The following is a 12,935-nucleotide window of genomic DNA, read 5'->3' on the forward strand; positions in this document are numbered from 1 at the left end:
GACCACGGTATTGTGCGGTGAAAATATCATCCAACTTTATTCATCATATATATGTGACACTTTAACAACAGAAGAAAAGAGATAGATTGTTTACATTTCAAGGATCTATTTATACCGTTTATATCATCTATGCTAAGAAACTGATTAACATATGCCACGCCCTTCATTAATACCAACCCCGCCCACTTATGTAACCCTCTAAACATCCAAATCCCCGTAACTTCCCAGAAGACACTTTCATCTTTTATCCATAACAAGCTGATTGGGTACAAGAGAACCCCGAGCCCCTCCTGCTCATTCCCACACAACAAGTCCATGTCACCATCTACAAGATTAGGACCTGAAGGAGAACAAGACCATGACCACCAGGACCATCGCCTGACTGAAGCCATGCTCACATTTCTTTCTAATGCTGCTTCTATGGTCTACTCAGATACAGATTTGGCAGATGTACATTCGTGTCTTCAAGGAGCTGATCAAACATGATCTGTGCTTGACTATCTTTTTTGGGAACCGGAGGTGACATTAGGGGTCTGATAGACCTCTTGTGTTTCTTTAAAGAGGATCTGTGACCAGCAATATGTTATCACATGTGAGGCTATTAACCCTCTATATGGCAATAATAAAGTTCAGAGAAAGAAAAGTGTAAAGTAACTCACTGTAAATGAAAAACACACAAAACACATTTTAAAGCCCCCAGTTCCCGTATACATGAGCAATTGCAAGGGTTGGGTGCGGTTATGTAGGAAAACATCAATCACACTACACATTGTACATATCTCTGCACACACCAGAGGGAGAGGAATAAGTCTAGGGCCATCATTCATGGTTCACTATATAAACTGATGACCTGTAAAGGCTTTTAAAGCGTCCCCTATGGACAATTTCTGGTACTGAAGTTTGTCACCATTTCACAAGCACATGCCATTTTTTAAGTTTGACATGTTTGGTATCTATATACTTGATGCCAACCTCATCTTTCATATTTCATGAAATTGTGTCATATAATGTTTGTCTGCGCTGGAATTATCGGTAGTGGGTTTTTTTACTGAAAATATGCATTTCATAGACAGCTGTGCTAATATTGTGTTATAAAAACCACCACCATTTTATTCTCCAGGGTCTCTGCTTTCAGAAAATAAGAAAAAGTTTTTGGGGTTTTAAATAATCTTCTGTTCTAACAATGTGAATGTAATCATGTGCATAAACAAGCAAAATCAACTGGCAGCAAAACACACAACAGCAACAATGTATACAATTATTATCAAATCTATAGTAGCAACTAATGGCCTAAGAAGCAAAGCCACCATATTACTCAACCAAGTTCCAACTAAACCCATCCAAGAAAATGGATCCCACTTCCCCCCACCCAGGTGATTGTTGGAACTCCTTTACCTTGTGTAGATATCTCCTTCTGAGATCCTCATGATCTAATATAAATGTACAACACTCTCTGACACCAGTTTGTAGACTCCGCCTTGATCTTCCGAGAGATAGTCAGCCACCATGCAGTTCTGTGACACCACCTTAGGTGATGGAGCCACTTCTGGTGTCAGCTCTGCTATACCATCAATGGTGTCATTGGTTATCTGATCCATGACTCCAGTACACCGGTTCATCTTACTTATCTTAGATTACTTAGATTCCCCATCCCGTCTATGAAGGGCTCACTGCATAAAACATCTCCAATCCAGAGAAAATGTTTCCTCTCACTGGAAGGCCAGGGGAGTATTGGGAGAAATTGAGGCTTTCCCTTACAGATATGGGGGAGGGGCAACATCACCTAAAGTACAGCTATGGGTGGAATTGAAGGAAAGCCATTTTAGGGCGCTCCTTCCACACAAGAAGCAATATCATCTGGAAGGACTAGGAATCCATTGGACCAATGGGGATTAAACATTCTGCAATACATTGAGACACCATAAAATGTTACTGGCCTGTGATTGGCTCTTCTATTGTTAGTGAAGTGAGACTCCCCTTGTCGGTGTCATTAATGGAAAGAAACCATGTGAAATGTTTCCCCCCAAATCCAAAAAGGGGACCCCCTTGGGTAGGTACCCATCCTACTATTCCTGATATGAGTTTGTAGTCCCTGCTACTACAGGAAACATGCGGGCGATCATTTACTCCTTTTACAGCAGGACAGTAAATATCAGAACACAATTCAAACATCAGACCAACAGCAGGAAGTCTGCTAACTGAATGTGTAATGCAATCTGTCATTAGCATTCCCAGAGTTCCCTCTGCAACATAGTTGTATCAGCTGTTGGTCCTGTCTGTACATCTGTTATTTTCCCGCCTTCTCTAACAAGGTGACAACCCTGATCATTCTGCAGGAACATTACACAGCAGCGTTGTCACCCTGTACAGGGAAGTCTTAGATAGATTATAAGTAAGACACACAACAAGTAAAGCCCAACTTCAGCTAACGCTTCTACAGCAGTTACAGCAACAGGTTCTCTATAAGGTCCAACCCCCCATATGAATGACAACTGACAGTTGTGAGCACCCCCAGCAGTGTTATAGGATTTGCCCCGACCCCTCCAACTGCCATTTTTCCCAAAAGACTTGGCCTTCTACAGGAAGTACAAAAAAAACAATCTACTGGGAGGGACAACAAAAAATAATACAATAGGAGACTCAGAAAAACAAAACCTGCTCTGCTAATGACAGATTTCATTATTAATGTCATTATTGATTTTGCCCATAGTTACACTTTGGTGCCAACGTTGTAATATTTCCAGGGAGAAGAAGTTTTCTTTACAAACTTTACACCAAAAAGAGATGTGTGCACTCAGAGTGATTATTGTGAACCCCAATCAGAGGAATGTCAGTCCCCCGGAAGAAGTGGTAGGAATATGACCGCACACTCAGCACTTTGTAAGTTCAGATCTCTGGCAGTTGTATTGTGTGATTAGTCTATGGAGAGGAGTAATAGCTGGAAAGAGAAAACATGGAACAAGGATTTCTGATCTTCACCTGATGGAATCCCATTTGGCAGAACCACATGGAACACAAGTGGCCAGCTGGGCTTACGTTTTACTGCTGAATACATCCCCTAAATCAGCAGTAACTCAGTATTGGAAGGCCTGCATCAGCTTGGGATGTTGTTTTCTCACTGAACAGAGACTTCTTTCTAGCTGGTGTCACAGCCGCAGACCTGCCTGAAAGGTTGTCACCTATGAGATGATATCCTACAACCTCACAAACACCCCCTTTCCTCTCTATGATCACAATCTCATCACCTTCACAGTCTCCTCATCTTCAAACACTTATCCCTCCAATCAGCAATCACCTGCAGAAACCATCACAACCTAAACCCTTCTCCTTTCCACTCTGCAACTGACCAACTCTATGACAGAATCTCTCCCCTGTCCTGCCCTGACCTGGCCACTGCTGTCTACAACGGTTTACTTTCATCCACATTAGACTCACTTGCTCCTCTAACATGAAGCATCAGGCCCCGCCCATTACAACCTTGGCAGACTGACAACACCAGAGATCCTAAACGACATAGTCGTGTGCTGGAGCGATTGTGGCGTAAAACCAAATCTCACCAAGCATTCACCCGATATAAATCTGCTTTCTTCACATACAATTCCTCCCTCCATGCTGCCAGACAAGCCTACTTTGTCACTCTCATCAATACCTTGTCATCCAGTCCTCGTCGTCTCTTCTCTACTTCTAACTCTCTACTTTCTCCACCTCCACCCAGTACCTCACTCACTGCTCACGAGATTGCAAATCATTTCAAAAACAAGATTGATGCAATTCATAGGGACATCTCCACTGCACAGACATCCATCCCACTTAGCACACCTTATACTAAACCTCCCTCAACACTTTCCTCTTCTGACCTTCCTACTACCAAAGAGGTCACTAAGGTTTCCTCAGAAGCCCGTCTCACTACCTGCCCCCTGGATCCTGTCCCCTCACAACTACTACGGTCACCCTCTTCTTCCATCCTATGCTCCCTCACATCTTCAATCTTTCCCTCTCTACTGGTGCCTTCCCCTCCCCTCTAAAGCATGCGCACATCACTCCCATACTCAAAAAGCTCTCCCTGGACCCCACCAACCTGAACAACTTAAGACCCATCTCCCTGCTGCCATTTACCTCTAAACTATTAGAACTCTTAGTCTACAATCGCCTGAGCTCCCACCTCACTGACAACAACCTTCTCGACCCTTTACAGTCTGGCATTCCCTCACTACACTCTACTGAAACTGCCCTACTAAACCTCACTAATGATCTACTAACTGCTAAAACCAATGGCCACTACTCCGTACTCATCCCAACCAATGGTCACTACTCCGTACTCATCCCAACCAATGGTCGCTACTCCGTACTCATCCCAACCAATGGTCGCTACTCCATACTCATCCCAACCAATGGCCACTACTCCGTACTCATCCCAACCAATGGCCACTGCTGCTTACTCTTACTACATGACCTTTCTGCAGCTTTTGATATGGTTGACCATCCCCTCCTCCTCAAAAAACTCCACTCTCTTGGCCTCCAAGACTCTGCGCTCTCCTGGTTCTCCTCCTACCTATCACAGAGCTCATTCAGCGTTACCTTTAACTCTGCCTCCTTCTCTTCACTTCCTCTTTCTGTAGGGGTCCCTCCAGGTTCTGTCCTTGGACCCCTACTCTTCTCCATCTAGACCTCCTCCCTTGGTCACTTGATAAACTCCCATGGCTTTAAGTACCATCTCTATCCTGATGACATACAAATCTATCTTTCTACCCCTCACCTCACCCCTTCAGTCTCCTCCACACCTCACCCCTTCAGTCTCCTCCTCACCTCACCCCTTCAGTCTCCTTTCGCGTTACTACCCTACTAAGTGACATATTGGCATGGATGTCACTCCACTTCCTCAAACTCAATCTTTCCAAAACTCAGCTCTTAGTATTCCCTCCAGCCTGTGCCCCCTTCCCTGACTTCTCCATCAAGATCAATAACACAATCATCAGTCCCTCCCCTCATGCCTGGGTGCTAGGTGTAATCCTAGACTCCCATCTGTCATTTCAGCCCCAAATCCAATCACTGTCCAAATCTTGTAGACTTCACCTCCGCAACAGCTCCAAGATATGGCCGTTCTTAACCTCGGAAACCACTAAACAACTTATTCACTCCTTTGTTATATCTCGCCTCGACTATTGTAACTCCCTCCTCATTGGCCGACCTCATTGCAGGCTATCCCTTCTTCAGTCTATCATGAATGCTGCTGATATCCACCTTACAAACCATTCTGTATCAGCCATCCCTATCTGCCAATCCCTCCACTGGCCTCCATTCAGTGTCCTCCACCAATCCCTCCACTGACCTCCATTCAGTGTCCTCCATCCCCCTCTGCCAATCCCTCCACTGGCCTTCATTCAGTGTCCTCCACCTCTCTTTGCCAATCCCTCCAATGGCCTCCATTCAGTGTCCTCCACCAATCCCTCCACTGGCCTCCATTCAGTGTCCTCCATCCCCCTCTGCCAATCCCTCCACTGGCCTCCATTCAGTGTCCTCCACCCCTCTTTGCCAATCCCACTGGCCTCCACCCTCTCTGCCAATCCCTCCACTGGCCTCCACCCCTCTCTGCCAATCCCTTCACTGGCCTCCACTCAGTGTCCTCCACCCCTCTCTGCCAATCCCTCCACTGGCCTCCACTCAGTGTCCTCCACCCCTCTCTGCCAATCTCTTCACTGGCTTCCCATTGCCCAACGGAGAAAATTCAAAACACTAACACTGACGTATAAAGCCATTTATAACTCTGCCCCAAATTACATCACCGATCTTGTCTCCAAATATCACCCAAACCGTACTCTCCGCTCCTCGCACGACCTCCTGCTCTCTAGCTCCCTTGTCTCCTCCTCCCATGCTCGTCTCCAGAGCTTCCCCCATCCTCTGGAACTCTCTACCCCAATTTATCAGACTATTGCCTACTCTGCTCACTTTTAGGTGATTTCTGAAAACCTATATCTTCAGGGAAGCCTATCCTGCCCTCAGCTAATAATGGAATCTTCTACTCTTCCAACCAGTCCATCCCCCACAGTTACTACCTTTTGTACCACTAGCCCCTCCCTCCTAGATTCTAAGCTCTGAGGAGCAGGGCCCTCCTATCCCTCTTGTATTAAACTGTATTGTTACTGTATTGTCTCCCGTTATATTGTAAAGCGCTGAGCAAACTGTTGGCGCCATATAAATCCTATATAATAACAATAATAATAATAATATCAATGAGAGATGAAATGTGGAAAGAAGGCATTGATAATGGGAGAGGAGATGGAACATGTAATGGGAGGAGTGGACAAGGTGGGCTTAGCTGGAGACCTCAAGCCTGGCTGATCATGTATCAATAGTCAGAAGAACCTGGAATGGACTCTCCCACTGAGGCTTCAGAGACTTGGTAAGATGACAATAGACCCCATCCTAGTCTCTGGTACTGAGGCAGTGTTGGTCATGTATTACCTCAGGATCCAGAAATGAAGAAAATGCTTGGAAACACAACTCAGTTGGTGTATCATGAAAATGCATTACATGTTTATTCAAAGCTCCATGATAAAGATGAGAATCATGAGGGAAGCTGTTCAGTTATTGATGCTTATCTTAAAACAAATTGTCAAGCGATAAAATATTCAAATCCCTTCTAGTTGTGTATTGATGGACATAAGTACTAAACTCAGTTCATCCGATCATTACATTCCAGTTTGCTCAGATTTTAGTTTGTTTCTTTTAAAGTAGCATTTTATCTTCTCCCTTCTTCTCTAGCTTGTGGGATGACATTGGGGATGTGAAACTAACTTGTGACACCTGAAACTTATTTAATATTCCTTTTTTCCAGAATATAATCTATGCAGAAATTTGTGAATCCTCCGGTGATAGATTAGACCGGCATTAACTGTAAAAGTTTTGTCACATGGAGAGCATTAAAATGACTTCTCTCCAGTGTGACTCCTCTTGTGTGTGATAACACATGACTTCCGTGTAAAAGCTTTATCACATTCAGAACACTGATATGGCTTCTCTCCAGTGTGAATCATCTGGTGTCTGATAAGATCTGACTTCTGTGTAAAAGCTTTATCACATTCAGAACACTGATATGGCTTCTCTCCAGTGTGAATCCTCTGGTGTGTGATAAGATGTGACTTCACTGTAAAAGCTTTATCACATTCAGAACACTGATATGGCTTCTCTCCAATGTGACTCCTCTGGTGTGTGAGAAGACATGACTTCTGAGTAAAAGCTTTATCACATTTAAAACACTGATATGACTTCTCTCCAGTGTGACTCCTCTGGTGTGTGATAAGATGTGACTTCACTGTAAAAGCTTTATCACATTCAGAACACTGATATGACTTCTCTCCAGTGTGAAGCCTCTGGTGTGTGTTAAGACTTGACTTCTGTGTAAAAGCTTTATCACATTCAGAACACTGATATGGCTTCTGTCCAGTGTGACTCCTCTGGTGTCTATTAAGATATGACTTCACTGAAAAAGCTTTATCACATTCAGAACACTGATATGGCTTCTCTCCAGTGTGAATCCTCTTGTGTTTAATAAGATCTGACTTCTGAGTAAAAGCCTTATCACATTCATAACACTGATATGGCTTCTCTCCAGTGTGAACTCTTTGGTGTACTATAAGGTCTCTCTCACTTATAAACGTTTTGCCACATTCAGAACAATGATATGGCTTCTCTCCCTTGCAAGCCTTCTGGTGTGTGATATATTTTCTCTCCATAGTAAAATCTACAAACAAGTAGTATGAAATTACTCCTCTTATGTATACTTGGGTTGGACTTTATTGTAAAGCCATTGTCACTTCCAGAACACTGAAATTACTTTTCTCCTGCTGGATCAATGTGGAAGAGGATCCAAACCATGACTTTTAGAACACAGATATGACTTGTATCCCGTGTGAATCCTCCAGTGAACTGCAGTAAAGACTTTCAGTCAATTAAGACATCCATGTGTTTTATTTTCCATGTGACTTAGCTGTATTCATGAAGACCAAAATGTCCCAAAAACCTGGTTCATCAATCTACCTGTAGAGAAAGAAAAAAGTTAGAATTCTATATAAAGGGCTACATAAAGTTGCTTTCTATTTTTAATGTTCATTACTAAATATATCTTATGAATAGAAAGAATATGTACAGCATTATCTACAGTATTTTTTTTAATCAAATAGATTTTATTTAGAAAGTTTATAAGTGCGCACAGTATTCCCAACATTCAGCCCAGACAATGGAGTCATACATTCTCACGTATAGGCGGTTGTGGCACTGTTACAGATCATACAGAACAATAACTTGCTTTGTCTATGGTGTCACTTTTACCTTTTATAAACAAATGAACAGAGAAAAGAAGAAACAACCTAGAACAATTCAGCTGTACACGGCAAGTAACTCCCCGCAGTACATACATAGATAGCTGACACCGATCAATGAGGCCCATGTCTACAGGATCATACCCCAAGTATGGGTCTCCCATGTAGTCACCATTCAGTAGGATACAACTGGCCGTTCTCCTTCTATGGGGCTAAAAGAGATAAGATTTTAAAAGCCTATGAAGAACTAACTAAGAGAGAACAAGGAGTATCCAGCCAGTTCTGCCAGACATACATCTCCTGGGGGAATTACAATGTTGGTAAGTTTGTTTTTCACATGTTAATGTGGAGTTCACCTGCTCAATCCACTGTTGTCTGCTGGGAGTTTGAGATGATAGCCAAGATCGGGATATTTTTTATGGTCAATAAACAGCAGCCTCACTATTGCTATATGACTTGTAATAGGAGGAGGTGTAAATAACTCCTCCTCTATTGACACCAAGAGGCACACCCGAGGAATATTGAATACCAACATTATAACACTGGTCATATTGTTCCACTTTTTGAATATCTCCAAAACACGTATCAAATCCCCGACATCACCGCTACAAGTGGGGTCAAAGGGGAAATCCCTCCTGTCCTAGCTGAACAATTGAGCTGGGGTCCTGAAAGCTCTATGCAAAAGAAATGACTGAGTTTCTGTGAAGAGGACAGAGAGATGAGAGGTATAGAGGTCAGAATCACCTCCCACCACTCTCTCTTATTTTCTCTGTTTCCCATTTCTTTCTATAAGTCTTCGGTAAGAGTCAAAAGACTGGAATAAATATATGAGAGATCATGCCTTTCCCACTGGTGCCATCTGAAGCCCATTAACAAGTGTGAGAGTGATGTGAAATCTGTATCTGATGGAAGTAGCAATCGATGGATGGGATCTAATGTGTCTACTAAGTCCCACCTGGTAAGATGCTGAAGTTGGGCAGCTATAAAATACAGTCTAGAATTTGGTATTGCTAGGCCTCCTTGGTCTTCACCATACTGTAGAGTAGTGAGTTTGATTCTAGCTGACGGCTTCTTCTAAATGAGTTCCCCAAACTGGGAGTCTATACTGGAGCACCACTTACGAGGTGTCCACATGGGAGAATTGTGGAGTATATAGAGGAATTGTGGGGTCCATATCTTCTCTTGTTCATAGATGTTATTGGAAAGAGATAATAGTTTTACAAGGAGCTCATAATGTGATTGCAGGACTCAACAACAGTGTCAGGGAAGATCGCTGCGGCGCACGAATCTGCGCATGCGCAGGATCCTGACAAGGCATACAGGAAGGCAGGCCCTAGGACTCAGGCGCACCTGTCACCAATGACGGCGGTGGGCAGGCACTAGGACCCAGGCGTGCCTATCGGTGCCGGGCGGGCTATTTAAACGGGCCACTGCAGGATCCAAATTGCCGTATGGTCTTATTCCTTTGCCTGTGATTCCTGACTCTGAGTTGGTTCCTGTTGCCGAACCTAGCCTGCTCCTGACTACCATTGACCTTCTCCTGCCCTGACCCCTGGCTTGTCTCTGGATATTCTTCTGCCTGCTCCTGGTCATTCTGACCTTCTGTTGCTGAACCTGGCCTGTGACCCGACTATGCTTCTGCCTGCCACTTTGGTCTGCTCTGCCTTTTGGGACACCAAACCCAGCCCGCCTGACTCCGCTACCTGCCACATGGATCCATCTGCATCCTGCTCTGATCTGCTCTGCCTTTTCACATCAGGCTCACTACTAAATTACGTGACACTAGAAGTCTCCTCTACTGCAGCTGGGCATACCTTGGGGCCACAACCTGGTCTCAGCCTGCTCCAAGTCCATCCCCACCATCAGGGGCTCTGGTGAACAAGCAGACTGGGGCTTAGACCCCGCACCCTAGGGAACCCTAAACTGTGGACCTATAGAGCTACCGCTAGAGTCGTGACAGTACCATACGGCCATGTCTGAGCCTGGAAGAGGACCTTCTCCCCTGGATGAGATATGTCATCATTTGACCGCACTTACCCAGGCTGTTAAGATCTTACAGGATGGATATGCACATTTGGAAGAACGTATCCAAACCTTGGCTACACCCGCTTCTGTACCAACAGATCCGGCTACTTCTCCCTCGGCCAGTGATTCCTCAGAAACCCGTACTAGTACGGTGGTCCAGTTACCTTCACCTTAACCTTGTGTGCCTACTCAAGAACGATTTAATGGGGATCAAAGTAAATTCAGGGCATTCAGAAACGCATGTCAGCTGTATTTTGACCTGCAAGCACAAACTTTCTCCACAGAGACTGTTAAGGTGGGGTTCATCATCTCCTTGCTGCAGGGAGAACCTCAGGGTTGGGCCCACTGCCTGCTCAAGAGTCACCATCCACACCTAAACACCATGACTACATTCTTCAATGCCATGGCCCAGCTATACGACGATCCACAGCGGACAACTACAGCTGAAGCAGCATTACATGTGCTTCAACAGGGTCGCCAAGCAGCAGAGGACTATGTCTCAGACTTTAGACGATGGAGTGGTGACACAAACTGGAACGATGCAGCCCTACAACATCAGTTCCACCTGGGCCTGGCCAAACCCCTCAAGGACGAGCTAGCTCAGGTAGGCATACCTGGTTCCTTGGAAGATCTGATTGCGTTAGCCATCCAGATTGACCGTCGGCTATGTGAACGCAGGCTGGAAAGATCCAACCCAGCTCTGAGGCCTACCTGGGTGCTACCCAAGTTTCCAGCCCAGCACAATCACCCTGCTAGAACCCGGGATTCTGAGGATACGGATGCCCCGGAACCTATGCAACTCGGGCTAATACATCCTTCACTAACTACCGAGGAATGCCAAAGATGTCGGGTCCACAACCTCTGTTTATACTGTGGAGAACCAGGCCATTATGTGCATTCCTGCTCAGCTAAATTGCGTAAGTGCATCTTTGTTTCTTCAGCTGCTCCTCCATCATGTTCAAATAGTTCAACTCACCTGGCTGTTCCCATTTCCTTCCAGCATCCCGGAAGAACTGTGTAGGTGACGGCAATTATTGACTCGGGGGGCCTGCAGCTGCTTCATAGATTTAAACTTTGCCGCCCAACAACATATCCCATTACTGCCAAAAGAACACGGGTTAAACATTTTTTTTGCTGATGGAACCCGTATTAAATCCGGACTGGCAGACAAAGAGACCCCACCAATCCATACTACAGTAACCAACCATCATCAGGAATTTTTACTTCTAGATGCTATCACCGCCCCACTGTTTCCTCTCATACTGGGCCTTCCTTGGCTACGGGGCACACGAACCTCAAATTAACTGGAAGTCGGGCTCGATCCAATTTCCCTCTTCTTACTGCCAGGAACATTGTTTGCCCAAGGTATCCTCAGGTCCACCTACCCTACTGTGCATGGACTCTGATATGGAACTCTCTCAAACAATTCCTCCAGCTTACCATGACTATCTTGATGTATGCAGTAAACGGGGAGCAGATATACTTCCTCCTTATCGATCCTATGACTGTCCGATCGATTTGCTTCCCAGGTCTGAAATCTCCATTGGGCAGATCTTCCCCTTATCTGAATGGGAACTAGGAGTTCTAAAGGAATATATCGAGGAGAATCTTCAGAAAGGGTTCATTTGGCCCTCCACTTCACCAGCTGGAGCTGGAATATTCTTCGTAGAAAAAAAAGGACAAGTCCTTGCTGCCCTGCGTGGATTATCGGAAACTAAATAAGATTACCGTTAAGAACTATCCCCTTCCCTTGGTTCCTGAACTATTCCAAAGACTCAAGACTGCCACCATCTTCACCAAGTTGGATTTGAGAGGGACATAAAACCTGGTCCACATACGGGAAGGGGACGAATGGAAAACGGCCTTCCGCACCCGTTTCGGCCACTTTGAATACCTGGTCATGCCATTTGGGTTATGCAACGCGCCTGCTACTTTCCAACATTTCATTAATGACATTTTCAGAGATTACCTGGATGTTTTTGTTGTCATCTACCTGGATGATATATGTAAATCCTCCTGCGCTTCTATGTCTCCTAGGATGAGTAAAAGGAACAGCCGCTCACATCCAAATCTCACCTTAAGATAGAACTAATAAATCTAATATATAAATGATGTAGCGCTGTAATAACTCATGAGTATGGTTATAAACATATCACTCTACTGACATCCAAAAGATAGCAACTGTGCTATACAGTGGGGATCGAAAGTTTGGGCACCCCAGCTAACAATGTGTATTAATGTGCATAAAGAAGCCAAGGAAGGATGGAAAAATCTCCAAAAGGCATCAAATTACAGATTAGACATTCTTATAATATGTCAACAAAAGTTAGATTTTATTTCCATCATTTACACTTTCAAAATAACAGAAAACAAAAAAATGGCGTCAGCAAAAGTTTGGGCACCCTGCAGAGTTAATATCTTGTACTGCCCCCTTTGGCAAGTATCACAGCTTGTAAACGCTTTTTGTAGCCAGCCAAGAGTCTTTCAATTCTTGTTTGAGGTATCTTTGCCCATTCTTCCTTACAAAAGTCTTCCAGTTCTTTGAGATTTCTGGGCTGTCTGTCACGCACTGCTCTTTTAAGGTCTATTTAT

General features: G+C 44.5%; 1 protein-coding gene across 1 annotated transcript in view; it reads right to left on the reverse strand.

The window, feature by feature from the left end:
• LOC149455063 (uncharacterized) overlaps positions 1–12,935 on the reverse strand; it is a 261,113-nt gene that overhangs the window by 178,784 nt on the left and 69,394 nt on the right. Inside the window, 1 exon segment of the mRNA XM_089686698.1 lies at positions 6,931–7,639. Within this exon segment, the coding sequence (XP_089542824.1) occupies positions 6,931–7,639 (709 nt within the window).

Source organism: Staurois parvus, unplaced genomic scaffold, assembly GCF_062004578.1.
Source record: "Staurois parvus isolate SC_StPar_1 unplaced genomic scaffold, SC_StPar_1.0 ptg000407l, whole genome shotgun sequence".
Classification (NCBI taxonomy): Eukaryota; Metazoa; Chordata; class Amphibia; order Anura; family Ranidae; genus Staurois; species Staurois parvus.